The sequence below is a fragment of the Acanthaster planci genome, linkage group LG15 (genome assembly GCF_054643075.1).
Source record: "Acanthaster planci isolate LZ-2023a linkage group LG15, COTS_SCS, whole genome shotgun sequence".
Taxonomy (NCBI): Eukaryota; Metazoa; Echinodermata; class Asteroidea; order Valvatida; family Acanthasteridae; genus Acanthaster; species Acanthaster planci.
This window is the reverse complement of record NC_141791.1, coordinates 968,013-989,815: the sequence shown is the minus strand read 5'-3', so window position 1 is coordinate 989,815 and position 21,803 is coordinate 968,013. Positions and strand designations below refer to the sequence as shown.

At 40.8% G+C, this 21,803-nt stretch overlaps 4 protein-coding genes across 4 annotated transcripts in view; 1 reads left to right on the top strand and 3 right to left on the bottom strand.

Annotated features, from left to right (window-relative positions):
- The window catches only part of LOC110974622 (protein DGCR6-like), a 49,250-nt gene that overhangs the window by 11,561 nt on the left and 15,886 nt on the right, over positions 1-21,803 (bottom strand). The window contains exons 6-7 of the transcript XR_015427816.1: positions 17,925-18,003; positions 16,815-16,974 (exon numbers count right to left, since the gene is read on the bottom strand). The gene's annotated coding sequence lies outside the window, so the exon portion shown is untranslated. The remainder of the gene's footprint in view (positions 1-16,814; positions 16,975-17,924; positions 18,004-21,803) is intronic.
- The window catches only part of LOC110974623 (uncharacterized), a 36,311-nt gene that overhangs the window by 7,393 nt on the left and 7,115 nt on the right, over positions 1-21,803 (top strand). Inside the window, exon 2 of the mRNA XM_022226416.2 lies at positions 19,072-19,250. Coding sequence (XP_022082108.2) covers positions 19,072-19,250 — 179 coding nt within the window. The remainder of the gene's footprint in view (positions 1-19,071; positions 19,251-21,803) is intronic.
- LOC147796557 (uncharacterized) lies at positions 2,087-8,900 on the bottom strand. The gene is made up of 2 exons (XM_087146388.1): positions 8,485-8,900; positions 2,087-7,332 (listed from the first exon to the last, which is right to left on the bottom strand). Exon 2 carries the CDS (start codon positions 6,463-6,465, stop codon positions 4,609-4,611), a length of 1,857 nt encoding a protein of 618 aa, XP_087002514.1. The 5' UTR covers positions 6,466-7,332; positions 8,485-8,900; the 3' UTR covers positions 2,087-4,608.
- Positions 12,080-16,802, bottom strand: LOC147796556 (cell adhesion molecule 3-like). The gene has a single exon (XM_087146391.1). It carries the CDS (start codon positions 14,714-14,716, stop codon positions 13,364-13,366), a length of 1,353 nt encoding a protein of 450 aa, XP_087002517.1. The 5' UTR covers positions 14,717-16,802; the 3' UTR covers positions 12,080-13,363.

Below are 21,803 nucleotides of genomic sequence, written 5' to 3'. Positions count from 1 at the left end.
TCGTTCTTTACATTTGATACCTAGGTCAAACTCAAGACTGACCGCTAAGATGACTTGAATACATTATTTAGTTTTGATCGCACAATGAAAATGGAAGACAATGCTGGAGTAGATTTCTTTCTTAAATACAACGTTCGTTATCAGAGTCAACGAATGTCAACAACTTTGACCTTTGATGTCACATCAAAAACGCCTTGATCTTCAGTTATTACACATTCTCTTTTTTTAGACTCGGAACAATGCAGTTATGCTCATTTGAAACGGACGGTTGTTAAAAATAGCGCACTTGCCCTTCAGAGAAAAGCTATGGTGCGAACACCGCCGTCAGTGATAAGAGATAGATCTTGCTGCTTTCGGTTCTTAGGCGAGAGATTTTTTAAGTTGGTGCTTGGATCTGCAGTCCTTCCGGATTCAGAACTGGAAAAGAAATTTTTACATTAAGAAGTCTCGGACCCGCCAACCAACAAATTTACCGATGTTTCTGCTCAGACGGCGCGAAGTCCCCTTTTTCAATTTTGTGAGCTTTGGTCTTCGGCACTAGTGGTAAGGGATAGATTTTTTTTTCTTTTTTGAAAAAAAAATGCATACTTCCCTCCAACTTTTAATAACACCCTTAATTGTTTTTCTTGAGAAGTTAAAAAATCTTTTTTTCGTCCTCCTATAAAATTTGTCTTAAAAATGCGAGCACCAAATTACAGAATATGCTCGTCTTATCACATGTTATTACCATATCTCTGTCTTTAAGATCTACTTAGACTTCCTACAAACATCTGTGCAGAGGTGGAGGGGTACGGGGCCTCAGACATCAGTCAGCAGTGAATGAAACTAAAGACTAAACAAAAGTCCAAAATATTCCCAAGCACCAGTACATAGAGTAATAAAACGCCAGCAAAAAAAGCCTGTCCCCTGCCTTCAACCCAGTCATCCCAAGCATTATTGCTGCGGTCAAAAGCCGGACCATTCCTCCGTGGCTGGAGCCGTGAATCAGTTCTCTCTGGCTTCTGCTGCCGGAGTACATGTATGTACAAGTACAGTGTAACTGTATGCATGTTACATGTACAGTACAGTATATCATGGGTCACCCTGAGCACTGAAGAAGTCTCCGTAGACGTCTTAATGACAAGGGGCAGTGTCTTGTATACAATGACCTCAAGGTCACAACCAAACAACTGAGTAGTGACGTCAGCGGTACAGATCATCGCTTCCCTTTGTTCCGTTTCTGACTGCAACTTGACGGCTACAAAATAGGCACAGTCCGAGATATACGCAGATGAAAGGGATGTCCATTTCCCAAATAAGTCCTCTAAGTATATACTTTAGGCGTTATATCACTTTCTTTTCAACACCAAAACGTCGGTATACCGGCCAAAACCTGAGTTATTCTGGATGTGACAGTAATTCTCTCCTGAGGCGGTTTGTGCAGCTTGAGCTAGTTCCGGAACTCTTGGATAGGTAAAAACAAAGGCAAAAGGTTTTCATTCTTCATTCTTAAATACCGTCGAAAAAGGCCTTTGTAAATATTTACTTGCACATTAATTTATTGAAAATGAAAAATTGCGTAACTTGAGAGGGAAACATTGCGCCAAAATCTACCTCTACTTCCTAAAATGCCCGCAAGGGCTGCTCTATCAGCGTGGCCATACGCTGACTCACACGCGTGCTTTGTTCTCAAATGACCTTAACATTTGTAAAATATCTAAATGGCTTTAATACTCCAGTGCTCTTGTCCATTTCAATCTACCTCAGATTTTACAAGTACAGTAGCCTTAAAAGTGGATTCAAACAAACTGATCGTTCTGGCCGAATTTGTAACCCAAATGGTTGCAATTTAAAATAGTTCATGGAAAGTAAGGCAGGATGACGTTTCACTGTCACATTATCACCACATTTCCTTCCCCCTAAGTGTTTTCCCTTCTCCCGCTGACCTAGAAAGGCATCCTTGCTTTGCTTCCACGAGCCGAGTTGGCACCGAAGCTACTACAGCAGATTCACAAAATAAACACTGTTTTCCAAACAGAGTCCTGCCTCTTTTTCTGTTTTTTGGACGGAATCAATTAATGGTTAAATATCATTACACTATTTCGTCTTCTGTTCTGTGCATGTGTTACTTGAATTTATTAATGGTACTGATTTCGGAACATGACTCATCTTTAATAGTAAGTACTGCTGGCAGAAATCAAACCTTTCCCTCCTGGCATGGTCATGCACATCATAGATTACCCAATAAGCCAGTTCGATATTTTAAGAAGCCAAGGTCTTTCGGGAACAACGCGCGCGCTAGTCAGCGTATGGCTGCGTCAGAGATATCAGAAGATTTATTCTTCCATGCATATCTATCCTGTTCGTGTGACGTCACTTCAGTTTAAACCACGCCCACTGCACACGTGCACTGCACATAGGGTTACATGCATTGATCGCCGTTTACATGGAACCATGGAACCGGAAGTTAACGCACAACTTCAGCGATTGTCCAATGAGAGCCTGTAAATCGTGGCGCGTCCACCTTTGTGACGAAGTCACGTACGAACCAGATTGGCTGCGTGCTGATTGGCAAGACGCGCGCACGTAGCTGATCCCGAAAAGCCTCGTGCAGGGCATGTTATTTTGAAATACCGAAGTGGCTCATGTGCATACAGCATACTGTTGGCAGAAGCTCAGAAGACTACAGAGCAGTAAAACCAGCCTAGTGCGTTTTCAGTTTTACTTTAAGGTAGACAACAAATCAATTATGAATGCATACCTTTGATTTGACACAATTTGATTAACAAAACAAGACATAGGTGGAAAAAACATAAAATATAGGCCTAAGCATTCTTGGTATGAAAGTTTTTCAGCATTTCTCATAATGTAAAACAAAAATTAAGCTTTCTGCCTTTTTATGGGAAAGTCCAAATTCAGAACGATGTGTTGTTGTGTTAAGCATATTTACTTCATCTGCAATCTACATGTACTTCTTCAATTTGGAGGGTGTCCCTTTCGGGGAAAAAAGACATTTTGTCTTGAAACACAAAGAAAGAAAACGAATTTCAGTCCCTACAGTGAAAAGTGAACAAATTTTAGGACTGTATGTCTATAAAACAAAGATTTAAAGGTGCATGGTATTTACAGCAAAATTTTTTTGAAGCATGTCTCATCGTCAGAATAATATATGAGTTAGATTTGTCAGTTGGCTTAATAAAGAGTTTATATTTGTCACTAAAGAGATGTTTGGAATTTCAGATGCATTGAAAGAGTACATGAAATGAATACTTCATGTCAGAACTAACGTGTTAATAGTAAGCTACAGACTACAGTTGAGTTATGTTGGGTTTCTCAGACATCTAAGGATACATGTGATACTACATGCACTACACGCATGGGTCATTCAATGAGGTTGGCCACAATTTGTGACGGTATCCTTGTTACATCGGTAATTTTTACCACCTATCATGATCTGTAGAGTAGGTCATTTATTCTGCAAAAATAACAGATATCTGTGTATGCAACCCTGCAAGATGTTGTATTAACAATGTCAATTTGGAATCCACACGCAGGGGAATGACTTCATTTTTACAGAAGCCATGACACAATTCACCGTCACAAACTGTGCCCCAACCTCATGGAATGACACATGTATATGTATCTAAGGGTCTACATCTGCAGCGTTCACAAGACAAATATAGACTAATTTTTGTTCTGAATACAGGCAAATTACTGTTACTTTTCTCAGTACAAAATAATTACCACGTGTACCTATCCCTCCTTGGACAGTTTCTAAAACAAAGAATACCTCTCCAAAAATGTTCACCTTCTTAATACAGAAACCTCAAGCTCAAACATAAGCACACAGACCATTTTCAGTGAAGCCTTTTTCGCCTCGGTGTTGTCTTTTGTTAAACTCAATCACATGAGGGCACCAGACAGTTGGTACAATAAGGTAAAGGAGTAGGCATGTGAACATGGTTCGAATTAATCCACAGAAATTTGATATGAAAGACAAGCATGGTTATAATACCCTAAACCAGGTACCACACATTCTTATCTGGAACAGGATCCAAATTCTGGGACTGGATAGTTGTAATTAACCGAAATTACAAAATTACTTGAACAAAACTGTGTTTTGAAAGATTTTAGTTTCAAAACTTCAAAATAAATCGAGTATGTGTTATGAGCAAATTGGTAATTATAAAAAGTTGGCAAGTCTGGCGCTCTCATTCACCATTGATAGGTCATGCATATAAGGCAACAATGACATTTAAAACACGCTGCTTCTTTAAACCCAAGTTTACATTTGGCTATTCAGAATTATCTGGCCAATAGTCATGCTACCTTCAAGTTTTAGAAATTATAACAGAGCTGTCAAGCACTAGAAAACTTAAGAGTTTCCAATTGTGGAAGGTCCTGGCCACATGTGAGTCCCCTTAGGCCTTAGCCCTACTCACCCAGATTTATAAAAAACATATTGAAAGAGATGAAAGTACATAAACGATTTGAGAACTGATTATTTAAGGATAAAAACATCAACACACAACAGTTGATGTATTCATAACCATATAGCTCCACCGAAGGGTAACAGAATCCTACCATGTTGAACTTCTGATGGCTTTCGAGTTACAAGTGCATCAAGTCTTAAATATTTGTGTTCTTCTTCCATGGATCAGCAGTGCTCCAGCGTGAATCACTGTCCCTTCGAGGCTCACTGTTCCTACGTGGGTCAAAGTGCACGATGTTGGCGTAGTCTATCTTTGGTTTCCCTACTGGGGGGGCACCATTGCTCTTTTTGTTCCTCTCGTCATCCCCTGATTCCGAGTCATCCTCAACTGTATCTTTGATATCGTCCTCATCCTCGCTGAACTCCAAATCGGCATACTGCAGTCCTTCCACATTCATTTTCTTTGGATCAAACTCAAATTCCTCCTCCTCGGACTCATCTCGATACTCGCATTCCACCATCTCTTCTTCGTCAAGAATGATGCCACCGACTGCTCCCTGCACTGGCAGATGGCTTCCCGGTCGCATCATTCCTGGGCGTGGTGGCCTTGGACTTGGAGGGCGTTCATGCTCGACTGTAGTCACCATTTCCTCCGGTCCTTCCATCAGCGGCGTGATGCTCGAACTGGCCATCCGTGATGAGGGAAAGGTGTATATCCCCCCAGAGTTTCCAGCAACGTTGCGGCGAATCTGAATTCGAGCTCTCATCTCCTGCGGGGTGAGTCCTCTGGTGTGGTCATTTTTGCTACGATCCAGAAGTCTGGTCTTGACAGCGTAGAGAATGAGGAGGATCATGACAAGTACCACAAGCACTCCAAGGGTTATGGCCACAATCCTAATGCTCTGGACTCTGGAGTCAGACGGACTGATCTCGATGATTAGGGAACGGGATCCAATGCTGTTCTCTCCAACAGCCACACAGGTGATGTTGTATTGCATGTGGCTGAGACTGTCAAGGTTGAGTAAGACTGAAGCCCCATCGTCGGAAAGGTGGTACTGGTTCTTGTTCCTGTCTAACCTTGGGGAAAATTGCCATAGGAATTTGATGGCTCCCTTGGAGTAGCAGGTGAATGCTGCATCGTTCTCGACACTGGCCGTGTTCTGCTGAAGAAGGTTGATACCTCGATCTCGAAAGCTGCAAGTACGCTCTTGTTTCTCATGCCATATCGTGTCATTTGACGCTTGAAATTTCTTCCGACACTCGGTTCTGATTGGAGCTCGTGCAATGGTGAGATGACAGCTATAAGTATATTCACTCTGATGATCGGTGACATCAAGAGTAAGACACACATTCTGATCTTTTGCACTTTCACGCGAGGTATTCAGACGTGCCAGTTCCACCATCCCTTTGTTATTTCCTCTCTGCCAGACCAAACTCAGCTCAGGATGCACTATCTCAGAGCAGCAAACTATTGTAAAGCCTCTACCATCTTCGTATGCTGTTACTTTGGCAGATGATGATGAGGGTGATGAGGGCTGAGCCACACGTATAGAGCATTCTGGATATTTCCTCTCAGGGACATAGAAGTTGACCTTAAGTTTTGCCACATGTGAATGCTTTAATAAAGTCCACTCTGATTGGTCTGATGAATTGGTAACACGATAAACAGCACAGGTGTACCGACTACGATCATCGTTCCAAGTAATTTTTCGCTGAATCTTGAGTTCATAGATCCTCTCAGCAAGATTTTCCATCAAGACAAAATCTCCATTGTCATAATCTTCTGGTCCAATGATAGCATCATTTCGAAGCCACAGTACCTGCATGCCCACCTTTAATCCTTCAACTTTACAGTAGAACACCGGCGGGGGAAGAGGCATGGAGTAGAAGTTTAGACAGGTACTGACTGGCTCCATGGAGAAGGAAACATTAGATGTCAACAGAGCCTGCACAACAACACACTGAACACTCACAACCACCAACAAAAAGGTGACAGAAAAATTGTGACGGAAGTTCTCTTTGGCGAATTTGTATTTATCCATGATGTTCTGCATTTCACTTATTCTCTCACAAAGTACACGTACTCTTTATCCTCCAACAAACTCCTGAAGAACAACAGTGTCATTTCAAAGTTCGTCTGTGTAAAATTCAAACTGACTTTCGGCAGTACAAGTACTTGCATTCCAAGGCATGCAGCCTGCAAATCAATTACAGTCCCATAGAATAGATGACTTTGCATTCACGAGTTCAAGGGAAACATTGTAATTGTCCTGTCTTGTTAAGGATTTTATACACATTTTTTGTGTTACAACTTCACACGATGATGAATCTCAAATATTCACTCTAGCATCAAAGATGTAAATATCCAGTTTGATTGCAAAGCAGATGCAAGTCGTAGTATACATATCATCCAAACAGTACAATGAGCAGTGCTGTCCTGTAGCAATTTATCCACTCAATAGAAATCACAATATTCCAGTGATGCAGACGGACAAATTCCAACAAATCCCATCTGCTATTTACGGCCACCGATTCTTATCAGTCTTTTGGCACGATGACTGTGAACAGCTTAATACAGCCGCACTTCGTAAACAAATTCTTGCTGGATATTGTTTATTCTTACATGTATCAGACAAAACAGTAACTTGCTGATGTGGTTCGGTGAGGGAGATCCGCAGCATTCCACACCGGCTGTTGCCGAGGCAAATGAGGCAGAGATATTGAGATGTGTAAGTGCCAGAAATGTCCTCCTTATTAATCCATCAAACCGGCAACATCCCAGAGTGACCAAGATGCTGCACTCCTCTTGGATCTAGGCCCCTGGACGTTAATGATGACTCAGCCCTGCATGGCCCTTTTTTTCTAACTCTTAGAGTTTGATGCCCTGGGGGAGCATTCCAAGAATGTATTCACTTGGTTGCCTAAGGACATGGAAGAGATCGTTACAGAATTATTCATTTGGCATCTTGGTTTAGATTAGAACATGTTCTAAGATTAAAAAAAAAACAAAGCGTGATGCCTGTCTGCATGAATTTGCAACTCTGAATTAAAACAGCCTGAATGGAAAACAGATGAGTAAATTTGGTGTAATTTATATTTCACACTGTTTTGGTTGCTTGAAAAGTTGACAGATTAGATTTTCTGTTAAGAAAAAAAGAGCATTTGTCAGAAAATATTTTCCAGAATAAAATTATTTTATGTTCACTTCTGTGCAAGAACACCTACATGTATAATCCTATATTTAAGAATATTATCTGAACTGCCAACTTGTGAGGTTGGAGAAGAAAGCATTTGGGCGATAGTTTAAATCTGAGTAGAAAAAGTTTTCATCCATGACAAAAAAAGTATCTTTTCAAAGCAATGGCTATAAATGTGAACAAAATAGTACGTTTGACATTTCATGCACTACAATTTTCATAAACATTCAAAGCAAATCACAGATATGTGCAAAAGTATTAGCATGGCAATTCTAAAACTGAAAAAACATTTTATATTAAAAAGTACATATTTTATGTTTTTTAAATCATCATTGTGGTCACGTCTCTGTAATTGTGAACTGTACATTGATTTCAAAAGATGTGAGATCATCAAGATTGTAAAATTCCCACGCTCATTCAAATGCTCCTCGTACATACATGTATTGAAAAGGACCAGAAATCTGGTGCATTAATTCTTAGCACATAGTGTGTAGTACTAGTGGTACCACTGAGAAGTCTTGGCAGCATAATTTGCATGTGGGTAAGTCCAGAAATTAGGGGTCCAAAAGTGTGACATTTTCGTGTCCCTGTTACACCTGACCTTTATTATCTGACATGGAAATATCACTGGAAATTGATTTCAAACTATTACTATTTTGTTGGGCAGGTAATCTGTATTCATTCATCACTCTTGGAAATTAGAAAATGTGTCCCGAACTTACAAAATCATGTGTCACGTGACAGGGACACGAAAAAAAGGACCCTAATTTCTGGAATTACTCATATATACAATAATAGGCTAACTGAGTAGGTACAGTAGATAAATAAAATCAGCAAAGTACAATAACGTGCACGCAACACCTGTACAGTACTTACCCATTCAACACGTTGAAAGAGCACATTTCTTGCACCTGCTGATCTCACGAAAGCTCATCCTATCCTACACTGTGTACAAGCATAGAGCTGGTGCAAGCTTGCGCAAGCGAGCACTCGCACTGCGGCACACAACTCCACGGGGCTAAAGTGCAGCCGATCGCCGCCAGTGTGTACAGTCACCGCACAGTTATGCAAAGATATGAACGTCTCAATAACTGCAAAGATTTGTGCTGTAAAAACTTCCCACCAAAAACAGACCAGGTGACTTCCTGTCGAAGTGAAATCACACATGCAGAGTGGCAGGGCCGTCAGTGCACTATGTGGCCCGGTCGTGTTTACGTGGACTGGTGTTCCTACAATTACAAGCACACGGTGGATCGCTCAAGCGTACATAGAGTCTCCGTGGTATTGTGTTGACTTACGGTCTGTGGTAATCTCTCCTATGGTCCTCTAGGGTCACATCGAAATGTTGAGGCTGCCTGCAGACATTAAAGGGGCACTACAATTACACGTACATCATTTAAATTATTTACAAGTAGTTTTCCTACCTCCATGGTATTAAATGAGTTTGAAGCAAACCTACATTTTGACTTACTTATTGAAAGGAGAGCTTTGAATACAGAGGTTGCAGGAGTGCAATTTTTCTAAGAGGGGATCTTTTTGATGCGTACAAGCTGATCGGTAACTTCTTATAAATACCTAGAATGTATAAAAGAGGTTTAATGAGTGATATATGTAAGGTCTGTTGAATGTTACAACAAATGACCATGTCTAGAGCATCCAGTGACTGAAACTACATGCAATAAATTTTTTAAAGAAGTGATTTTCTAGTTTTTACCATCACTAGAAGTGATTTTCTAGTTTTTACCATCAAGTTTTTACCATCAGTGGTTCATTTAAAGCAATTTTAAAGGGGCACTCAAACTATGCTTCAACTTTGCTTGAATCTGTCAGTACACAACCAAGGCAAACAGCTCTCTGCATGTCCACATGAACTCAATCCCCCCCAAATGTCTCTTAAAGTTAAAGGTGAACTCACAGCAGCAGAAATCTATTTTGAAAAGAGTACAAATGCATTAATCTCATTTACCTAGCAAGTATCCAGTTATTAGCCTTAACAACTCCATGGCTTCAAAATTGTTGAAATCTTCTTGTCGAGTGGTATTCGTCATACGGTAGGTTTCGAATGAGTCATTTCAAACTCACATGTACTGGAAATGTTTGAAGAGATAAAGCACAACAGAGCGGAACCTGAAGAAACTTATTGGCAAAAAAGAGGACATCTTTTTGCCTACACTTGTTCAGTTCAAAAGGCTCATTTTCTTGTCATATACTCGCATGGTCTTTGCAGGTGCTGCTCTCTGCTGTTCTCTACATTACCTTATTTAGAAGTGCATCTTGAATGCATATCTAGGCTACTCTAGGCATGTTTCTAGCAAAGAGTTAGCTTTTCATATGTCAAACTGATCACTGCTACTTGGAATTTTCCCTGGCTAATTTAGAATTTTCCTGTTTTCATCATTGTCCCCAGCCCCCCCTCCAGTGACATTTGATTGGTATTTGCAGACGTAATTTGAATTTTCTTAATGATCCGTTTCCATGGCAGTTACAAACATTAATGGATATAATCGGGAAAAGATCTTTTCCTGATCTGACACAAATTTGATCACTGCCAATAATATCCTGAAATCTACATGTAGTCATGAGGTTTTGAATTTTCTCCTCAAGTTCAGTATTTCATCTACTAAGGCATCAAGCACAGGGGGAAGAAGTCAGAGATTAGGAGGGAAGGATGTAGACAATTAGGACAGAGCGCCTTGAGAAAGCAAACAGTGTGGAAAACTGATCCCAGACGAGGAGGAGAAACTGTTTCCAAGGAAAATGTTAGGGGAAGGATTCTTTTATTATCTCCAGCCTCTGTTTTTTCAACCTTTAGTGGAATTTTATACTGGTTTATAAGTCCCAGAGTTTAATACCAGATGCTACATGTATGCCAGACCTGTCAGAGGTTTCAGGGAGATGGAGACCACTGGTTTGATTTGGTGGGTTGCATTTTCTGAACTTTGATTGCATATCCAGAGGCAAAATATTCTCAGCTTTGTACAAAACTTCCCGTCACTTTCTAAAATTGGAACTCTCCACAGTTTCTTAGGGGTACAACTTCAAAATCAGAAAGACTCAAGTGGCAAATACTTTGCTGCTGATGAACTGCTCTTTAAGCATCACTTCAACCATTTAAATTTTTTTTTGGATTAACCTTGCCTTGTGAAAAACTGTAATATTTCTCATGGGTCTTCCCTCTGGCTAGTATTTCTTCTAACTCAGATCTGTATTTCCATGAGTTTTATTCCTCTGAAGTTAACAAATCTGCCTTCAACCTTAGTTATAACGCCTCTGCAGGCTCGGTGACAGAATGACACACCTTATCATACAAGGAGCAGTTCTTTGCATAAACGGAATGGTGCCCTGTGTGTGTTGACAACATTAAAATTTGGAATTGGTCCAGAACATGCGACAAGACATTCACAAATGAGTCACTTTGATCTCCCACACAGGTCAGAGGTCAGACTTGTGCCTTGTCTGAAGCATCAAGTGCTGACTTTTTTATCCCACAATCTGCTGTTTTTCTAACCTATTTCTTTTGTGGGAGGGGGGGAGAGACAGCTAGGCTGTAAATCCAGGTCACATAGTCCGGAAGTCTCACCGGAACAAATGTTGATGAATAATTATTAGTTTCAACCTAAGAGGTCTGTGAGCCTGTGAGAACTTGAGCTCAATGGAAATGTTTCTGAAATCGAACTACACAGTGTTAGAGGTGCTGAATCATTTCAATGCATTTATTTCTTTGTTTGGCAATTCCTTTATTGGTTTCAAGAAAGCCCTTTCATATTTGAAAATGTGAGAGGTACTTCTGATGAGGTTGGTTTTTCTCACATAGAGGCTGGTTCATAATGTATTGTGCTCTGAAAGGAGGATTATGGGTAATTTCCAAACTTGTTGATTTTTAAAAAATTTGTGGCTGACTGGCCTCCAGTTCAATAGGCTGATCAGATTAGACATTGCTACGAATGCATATAAATTACATATGTATGTACATCGTGAATTTTTTATGACTTTTCTCCCTCGCACAAAAAATCCAGGGTCGCGTTTGCTGGTCCTGGTTCATAATGCCTAGTTAATGAAGTATGACAACTGCAGGGGCCACTGTTGTGAGAGAAAGGTGTTCTGACCACTCCATGAGGAATTGACACATGGCATCAATCACTTCAGAGATGATTAAACCCTCTCACTGTGCATTTTGTGTTGACCTTTTTTGCTACCATGAACTGCCTCCACAATGTCCATCTGCCTATTTGGTTATTCATTAATGAAGGCATACAAATTATCAGGATCATCGTTAGCCTTTCCCTCTTTCTACGTAGGTTTTTCATATATTTATTTGTTTGTTTTGCAAGGGATTTTTGTTGGACTTGGAAGACATACTCATATTTTCTAGGCTATGTACTTTCAACTTTAACATTGTAGGGTTTTAAAACTTCCTTTGGAGGGCAGGGACAACCGCCAGAAAGAAGTAAAAAAGAAATAAAAATAAAAATTTAGTGTGCCTTTCATATTTTTAACCATTCAAGAATCTTTATTTCACTTGGGGTATTGTATTTACATTAGGCTACAAAATTGCCAAGCATTATTTACCAAAACTGAACACATAGTGAATACATAATGAGAGTTCATATCATGAAATACAAACATTTATAGGGTTAAACAAACCCTATCTCGTATTATTGCCACAATCCAGACAAAAAAAAGAAATCTACAACTGATTTAATTTCACCATGACAACATAACATGGCTTTCAATTTTTAAACCACACAGAGCTACATGTACATGTATGTACACATTTCAAGTTTGAAAAGACAAGTTACATTTGCCCTTTGTCGTGTAAGGTACATGCATATGTACAATTAATTAACACTCCAACAGGACTCAAAATATCTGAAAAATAGACTTGGAAAGAAAATTGAAAGTAATAATATTTTGAATCTGAGTCCTCTGAAAGTATATGTACCATTTCAGCAGCCTACTAATGAAGCTTTCAAGCAACTGACATCACTCAACCACCTGCCCATGCAATTAGCATAAAGTCAGGTGAAATTCTAAGCCATATTCAATTTATGATGGCTATATGGCAGGTGTTGTTCTAGGACTGAGGTATATGTAGCTTGAATCCTGCAATCTGAGATCAGTCAACTGTGACGACTTGTTGAATTGAAATCTAAAATTCTCCTTTTCAGTTCAATTTTCCTTAATCCCCCCCCCAACCAAACTTGCGCCTGTCATGGTGGTGTTAGTTTGTTTCCGTTTTACATGAGCACAGTGTAATTCTGTGGAAAGGATATTAAACAAGACTGCCGGGACAGTTACTGACAATGTTCATACTAATCTAAGAGTCCAATTTTACGGTGCAAGTATGTCACACCACTTTCACATGTCTGTAACTTGACGGTGGAATATCATCCAGGCAACAGCAACAGCTTCTCTATTCTTGGGGATATGTTAAATCTGTTTTTTCTTGTCTTGTCTCTTACTGTCCTGTGGCTGCCCGTTTCTTGAGCATAAAATGAAATATCTAGTCACACATTTATCAAATAAAGCAAGACAAAACATTTTTGAATACGTAGGTGTTTTTTTCTCTGTAACTTTCAGTAATTTGTACATTAATATAAGATAGTGGAATATTACACACAAACTTTAAACAAAATACACTTATATAGGCCTGTACAGGAAAAGATCACTACTTTTCATTTACAACTTGTGTGAATTATTTCAGCTAATTATTAGGGAGGCTTAAATGTTTTTTCTGAGTCTTTTCCAGTTTTGTTCAGGTGATATTAAGCATAAGTTGTTTGTTGTCAATGGGCACTATGGCTGGAGGAATCTCATAGTCTGTCAGAGGACGCATGATTTCCGTCTGAGCGCTGTGCTCATCAAGTCGTTTGGAGAAGATCCACAATTTACTCCTTACCAGGAGCACAACTATGACAAGGATAAGAATGACGATAATTCCGATTAGTGTCGGAACGAGGATGCGATATGCAAAGTCCCAGCAGTGAGGGATTGATGTGTCAAGTTTTGCTGGCATGCTGGTGTTTGCTGCGGCAGGGGTCATTTCTAGATGAGGTATGAAGTCTGGCTGTCTCACTACGAGGACCCTGTGTGCTGTGTCATTCCCCTGGCTGTTTGTCGCTGTGCACGACAGCAGTCTGCCGTCATCGTCGCTTCGAATGCCAGTTATCTGTAGTGTCCGGTTGTTGTCATACAGCTCAATGCGATTCGATTCGATTGGGGGATGAACATTCCAACTAACCTGGGATGACATTGGGCTGGACTCTATCTCACACACAAAGACGGCATCTTCTGTCTTGTGGATAGCGTATCTCAACGGACGAATTACGGCACGGGGCTTGTACACAACATTCAGAGGTCCCACCTGACACCTGCTTTGATAGTATGGGAAATCTTTACTGGAAGCCTTACACCAGTAAGTCATCCCGTTTTCAAGCTCGGTGATGTTCAGGGTGACGAAGATGAAATCAGACACGCTGGTGGAATCCACCTTCACCCTACTGGCATCCAGTGGGTTCTCCAGCTTCAAGTTGATCGGTGGAAAGCCTTTTTGCGAGTGGCAAACAGGCACTGTTTCCCCAACTTGGATCTCCCGGTATCGCATCTCAGTTGGACACTCGGGATAAGACAAAGGCGGCAGGTAGTAAACGGTGACGTGACTCATCCGTGATTTGAGAAGCAGTGGCCCATGGTCACTCCTGCTAGAGTTTGAAGTTGGCGCTTGGTAAACACTGCAGGAGTAGTTCCCTGTGTCCAGTCTCACAACGTCCCATATTCGCAAGTCATAGTAACCCCTCCTGTATCCGCCAGCAATTGTGTACCGATGACGATCAATCATGAATCTGTCCCCTGTTAGTTGCTTTCCCTTGCTGATTGTTTGGTTGTTCTTGGACCAGGTGACTATGTGGTATGGCTGGAGACCACTGAGGTGACAGCGCAGGCGGACTCGGCCGTTCTGATCCACGTGGACATTGCTGGGCTCTTCCAGAAAACTAATCTTTGTTGGAGATGAAGGTAATCTCACCTTCAGGTGAGGTTCAGGATTACCTCCTTGTGCAGCCATCAGCAACCAGCACGCAGAGGCAATGATATAGAGAGATATGTACATTGTGACGGCTTCAAGACGAGCTGACAAAGAAAACAGTCTGCCTGAGTTGTGCAAATTGATTCGTTGTGACTGAGTTTCACTACTAAGATGTAGTTGACACCCAAGAAAATTCAAATTCTAAACAGCAGGTAAGCGTAAAATGATCCTCTTAGCTTTTTACACAATTACGTTTAGCAAGTTCTGCATATTTTGTTGAGACAAGTCAATTAATCCACACCAACAGGCTGCTACCCCATATACATCAAATGATGTATCGAAATTTGTGTCTGCACTAAAAAAAATGCAAGGATTTATCCCACTTGATGTAGCCTCTTGTGGAGACAACTCTCCGCTGCCGAGCTGACCGCAGATTTCCTTGGTTCCCTTCTTAGCAGCACGTCACCGCCAATAAACAAAACTGGTCTTTAGATTCCCCAGTACAATTCCGTGGAGACGAGCAAAATGTTTTTTATCTCCCGATGTGCATAACCCGGTCTTGTTGAGTCCTGTAATCTCCGAAGGGTTTGTGGCTGAAGATACAGTAGCAACAAAATAAACGCTACTGCGTAAATACGAGTCCCTTCCTCTGGCTGTGGCATGGAATCATATTCGACCTGACAGCAGCTGGGCACGCCTAGCTAGTTGACGCACAAACCCCCTCCGGGACACCTGTCCTAGCCCACGCCATCTGATTGGCCGGCTAGCGGGGCTGACGCACCAGTGACAGGAAACCTGGCCGCTCAATGAAGATGGTTAGACGAAGCAGGAAGGAACGGAAGTGTTCAATATTGGCTGCTGGGGAAAGCCCTGAACCTCAGCTCAAAGACTCTGTGTCACTGAGTGGAAACGGCATGTGGGACTGGGGCCAACAACTCGACAAGTTGGAGAGGGCCATGCACCAATGAAAGAGGCTAAATATAGCAGGCTTTAGCTGTCTTAGTAATAGTGGAAATTTCCTCCTTAGAGACTCTTGTGAAATAAGGAGATTAAAACCTAGAATACCGACACACTGGAAGATAAAGGAACAATTTTACTTACTTCCTTTTGTGCAACATCACCCATGAGGAAAATGAAAAGAGAAGCAAAAGGACCAATACACAGAAATCAAACTAATACACAGTGATCTATTAAGGGGGAGGTTACAAAAACCACCAGGACAATCTCAAGAGGGACACTTGAGAAAAAACTGTGATGTGTCAAGATAAGAAGCAATCTTAAAGGCATGGATTATACAAGGTATCCCTAGATCCTAACAACTCATAAATAAAATTGAGTCTGTCTTGAATCAGTGTGGCTCACCATCTCTGGGTTGCAACTGGGACTATTTCATGTCTGCCTGGACTAGATTCCAGCACATAGCAAGAAGTAATTTATTTTCTTAAGTGGAGAGAGCCATGTTGGGGTCAAGTAACTTGCCAAAGGACACAACATGTTGCCAAAAGCTGGATTCAAACCCTTAAGTATCACGGGTAACAAAACCCACCAAGCCACACTGCCCTTCTGTATTTTGAGGTGCAGTTTCATGAACTGTTTCCATGTGTTTCGTCTGGTATGTACATTCTTTAAAGGAGAAAGGAATTTTACATCCAAAGAGCTCCCAGCTGAGATGTCATGGTGATTTTCAGATGTGGTCCAAAATTAATAGTTCTGGGTGGTACGGCAGCAATGTATGCAATACAAACTACCGCTTTTTTTTTAAGGTGACAGGCGACATATTCACATGCCTGCATGAAAGATCATGATCAGGAAACTACAGCATGTGGGTACGGAACAAGTCTCCTATTTTATGACGTCAAAGCTTGGATGAAAGTATCAGGAAGCTGCAAAAACCAACACTTTTAGGGAGAATCTATGCATGAGTTCCTTCAGTGTTCTATCTCCAGCTAGACTGACTGACAGAACCCCTTGGAGATAGTGTGGGAGCTCATTTGGACACTGTCCCAGAAGCTAGTAGGTGTGTGACCTAGGCATAGATGGCTCATCACATCCTGTTTATCAACAGGTGTTACTTCAATTCCAGAGTGACAGCCCCTTCCCCATTCTCTGGGACTCTCCACAGCTACTAGCTCCCCCCTCCCCATGGCTTTAGTAACTAAAATAAGAATCAAGGTTGACTTACTCTTGGAGCCTTCCAACAAGTTAATGCAATGCCACAAACCGCACCAGTAGCCTCCAAGGAAACCTCCAGAAATTTTCAATTTGTGGTTTCTGGTAAGCCGGACGCCCCAAGAGGGGCAAACCTGGTGGGACTTGGGTCAGGAAGAGGAACACCAGGTAACCTGTTGGAAATGAAGGATGCGGAAATTGTCAGGCATTTGCACCTGGTGTGTGCTTTTTTGGGGTGTTCTAGTCTTGCCCATTACACATTGCGACAAATAAAAGATGCAAGTCGTTTACTCTCTCACCCCCCTCCCTTTCCTTTCCGTTTGGTGAGTCAGTGGTCGAGAAAGTTGGCCAGTGCCCGTAATATTTACTGTCAGTTGGTTGTCCAGTTAGTAAGGGTCACTTTGATGCTTAGTCAGTGTCACTCCAGTTGGTCGGTCAATGCTTTGGCTCTTGCAGTCACCAAAAAGGCAAATGACATCATTTATAGCGATTGTCCTCTCATAATTCATGGAATCACAGTGATACAAAGGAAACAACTCAAAACCTGATGATCTTTGACATGTACACGGCTTGTTTTGTTGGTGACGTGCTGTTGCCATGCGTCAAATATCTTCATGAAAATGGTCCCAGGTTTTGAATAATCCTGACAACCACATCACAGTAAACTCAAAGTGATGCACTGTGTCAAGATTCACTTGTATTTAACAACAACCTGACACGTCTTATGCTAAAAGTGATTCATCACTTCTGTCGCTATCTGTTACTCCATGAAGCAAGAAACAAATTATGCACACATGTTCTAGCTCAGGGATTTATCTAAATAAGCTGCAGATTCTAAAGAGAGAAAAAAATGGACAAGGATGTGTCACTCCTGGCCTGGGGGCTCTTTGATAACACAGGTTCACCCTGAGTAAATAGTTTAACATTTGATGTTGGAATAGAAATCTCTTCCGGAAGGCCAGGGGTAGAACAGGACAGGATGTTGGTTGGAGAATAGGGCATCAGAAGCCCCAGACTTAAGAGCCCTACGGACCTGTGAATGTGTGACTTAGAAAATAAGGCTAATGATTTGCTAGCTGGTTTTTCTTGGGGATTAGTAGTTGGAGCTATGAGGGAAGCTTACCTTGTGCTGGGTTATCAGAAGTTGTTCTTGCTCTTGGTTCACACTGATATTCTTTGAGTGACTGGCAATCGAGAGACATCTGCAGAGGTTAAGTATTCAAAGGTTTCAAAGTTGTTCTCAGTAAACTTAATGTAGAAGAAAGTTTGTCAAAACTGGCATCCTTTGTCTTAAAAGAAAAGTTGGTTCATGCACATGAATTGGGAATGACTCAAGGGTAATTTTGTGAAAAGTGGAAAAGGTGAATTTTAGATTGCCTTTATGGACTAATGTGTATGGATGGATAACGTTTACAGCCCGTGTCTCCATCATGTGTGATCTTCCTGACTACATACTGCCATGAGAAAAACATATTAATATTTTCTGGATGTCTACATTTTTAAGAGATGCTTATTTTTCAGAAGGTAGAATATGTTTTGTTTTCTTTAGAGAAGGCTAAAAGGCACAAAACTTCCACTGATCAAAAACAAAATCCAAATTAATTATTTTGTCAAATTTCAAGTGATGAAACTATTGCACATTCTTCTATTTTCTTATTTGCTGCACATTGTAACTTGCAAAAATGCGCATTATAAGTCTTAGTATTATGATTATTATCATTACTTGAGTTGCATCTCTTTATAAATGCATGATTTCCTGGAAAATCTGTCACTGTGCACGTGTTGTACTTTCTCAGTTTGTATCGTCGTGTTTGTTCTTGTTGCAGCTTCAGAACTTTGTGAGATCATATCTCATCCAAATGGATGATAATTCCAATCAAACTGCATCTCCTCACATAAGTGCTGATCAAGGTTTATTTCACCCAACACGGTCGACTATTTTATTGATATTCTGAATTTTAGTGGCTTTTTGTAGTTGCCTCTTGTGACGTTCCAGTTTTATTCTGCTCTTTGTATAATTTTGTTTTCCTTTTCAGGGGTCCTTTTTAATATTTTATTTCATGTGTAAGTTTGTGTGTGTTTTTTTCATTGTGAATCCTGTGTTATTTGAATTTCACCTTCAGGCCATGACTTTTGAGTCTGTCAATAAACCAAACTAAAACTGAGCACTAACACTGTAACAAAATGTTTCAGATCATTACAGCTTCAGGAAAAGGATGCAAGAGGGTTTCCTCAATGTAAACCTTCTAATTTTTCTTGTGTGCATTCAGCCGATGGTTCCAGTGGTTTCAAGGCTGAGACAGATCGTTACCATCTTTATGTTTCCCTAGCCTGCCCCTGGGCACACCGTACTCTCGTTGTCAGGGCACTGAAGGGCCTCCAGGATTTCTTACCCTACACTGTTGTTGATTGGTTCCTTGGAGGTGAGGGGTGGAGCTTCACTGATCAGGTGGGTGGTCATAAGTTGTATTTTGAAACGGGGAACAGTATGCAAAGTAACCGAACAACAGTGACAGTGACTAAGTGACAATGACAAAATGATGATGACAGGATTAAAAACACTTCAGCATCTTTGCCAGCTGGATGTCTTATTATAAATTTGCTCAGGTAGTTTGGCTTATCAGTGCACAAATGTTTCCTAAGCCCCTTGTTTTTAAGTTTATGAACTTTACTGTGAAATTCACTCAATCTGTCATTTTGTTTCTTGTTTAAATATCTTTCTATTATAAATTATTACTTTTATTATCTTAAAATTAAGCAGCTTAATTTTCATATTAGAGATCTGTAGCTTTCCTACAATGCACAAAGCAAGCATGAATTACGGTCAGTATTATACAGGCAGGCAACTTGGACTTTGAAAAAAAATGAGGGCGCTGCAATCTTTACAAGACTTTTGTACAGTGTGTGGCAATTTTCATTGGCACGAGTTTGAAGTGAACACAAAGAAATCAGCTGATCCAAGGAAACGTTGCATGTCTAATTATAGTGCTTCTCATGGTTCAGGTTTGGATATCCATCATCCACACTTGGCCCTTGATGACGCCTCTGACGATTTGGTGATCAAATCATTCGGTACAATCAATCATAGTGTATGATATAAATTGTTCAATCCAGGCCGTAGGAGTCCTTCCATCCTGCCTGAGGCCCTTTACACTGGCAAAAAGCCATGAACTCTGTCGCCAAAGAAAGGTCACATCTGCTGAGAACTCAAATCCCATTTCCTCAGAATGGCCAGTTGTGAAAATGTGTCATCTTCATTACGCTTTTATCGATAACATCCTCCTCCAAAACAAGAGGGAAATTTTTTCAGGGGTCCAGTCAAGCTGCTGAAATCACCTCATTACATTTCAAAGACTGATTGGCCAGGCTGCTTTTGTCGTCACGGTTGAAAGCATTGATGGATTTAGTCATAGCTCCTCAGAAACACAAACACTGAGGAAACTGCACAGCTCCTATGAAACATTTTGTCAAAAGTCTTCATTTTATAGGAAAAAATCTATTTTAGTTAGAAATCGGTGGTTATTTCCCTCCCAAAATTGAGCAGATTTTTTTCATTGGCTTGATTACAAAGTTCATTTTCCGCATGTTCTCCAAAGCTACATGCAAAAATTCATTTCAAGCTGAAGGATAAAATGCTTTATTAATTTTGGTTTCGCCAAGGAGACAATTAGATCCTTGTGGGGGTTGGGTGGGGACGGGACTGAATACCCTTAACTGCACCTGCATGTGACGGTGAATTTCTTCAAGTTGGTTTCCTTCTGTACACATGATCCTCAAGCGAGAAGAAGGACTATGCAAGGAATGGTTAGCCGAAATGCCAAGAGATGATTTAATACAGTCGGTCCCTGTGAAAGAACTTAAAGGAGAAGAACCCTACAGCTGGAAGGACAATTAGTGAGGTCTGCAGTTTAATTTTGTCGAGTCTTGATATCACAGACCGGAAGGTCAAAAAAGAGGATGTTTGAAGAATCCACATCACAGAGACTGTACTTGAATAACACATGTAGGTAGTTCAAGACGGAATGATGGACATGTACTTTGTGTTTTTTTAAATTCCCATCTGTTGGGGCTTGGTCCAATAAAAAGTAGCCATATTGATGAGAAAACAACTTCAAGAAACATTCGTGCAAGCGATGATTGGAATTCCTAAAATGCTAGGTTTGCATAACGATTCAGCACAGACGTGGAAAGATGGAAGCAATATCAGGGAAATTTGACTTGCTAGAAATGCCAACTCTGCCAGGAGTGAGTTCCTCGGTAGAGAGAAGTAATCACAGGAAGCAACTTTGAGGACAACGGTATTATGCAGCACGCTGGTCTGAAATGTTTGCCCCCACGTGCCCCCACAAATTCCTACTGCCTCCCTGCCTCCTACAAAAAATGGATGAATGGATATTGAACAAGGCTAAGGAAAGCTTGTCCCCCAAAAACCACACCACAGAAAGCTGGTGCCCCCTAGGCCTTGTGCCCCCTCATTAGGGAAATCCTAGTTATGCCCCTGCTCCTCTGGATTCATTTGTTCCACTGTTTAATTTTCTCGTCCTTGGACGATAACAAGCATCACCTCTTATGGTTCATATCTACACTTCTAGTACTGCTTGTCATGAAGACCTCTGCACAGATCCAATTTTAATTAAGGATTATACTGACATTATCAAATGCATCCTGCCTTCCTGATCCCCAAAGGCATAAGCACAGGAAGGACAAGTGAACCCTGTTCATAATGACAGACCCCCCCCCCCCCAGTTAAATCTGGACAAATTCCCTCCCAGTGGAATTTGAAATAAAAGCTTTAAAACCAAAGCTCTTTTTTTCTGGGAGTGCAAATTATAATATTTAAGTATCAAAATATTACAGTTTGAGAAGAATCTTAACTTGCTCATTTGATTGAAGTGAGCAACCATGTGACAGGATGCTGTCAATTTTTCTGACATGTATAAATGTTCATACTGCATCATATCATTTGTCATTTTTTTCACCCTGCTGGTAACTCCCTTGGGTG

Excerpts from the sequence above, each read along its gene's own strand:
- LOC147796556 (XM_087146391.1), bottom strand. The coding sequence starts at position 14,716 with ATGTACATATCTCTCTATATCATTGCCTCTGCGTGCTGGTTGCTGATG.
- LOC147796557 (XM_087146388.1), bottom strand. The coding sequence starts at position 6,465 with ATGCAGAACATCATGGATAAATACAAATTCGCCAAAGAGAACTTCCGT.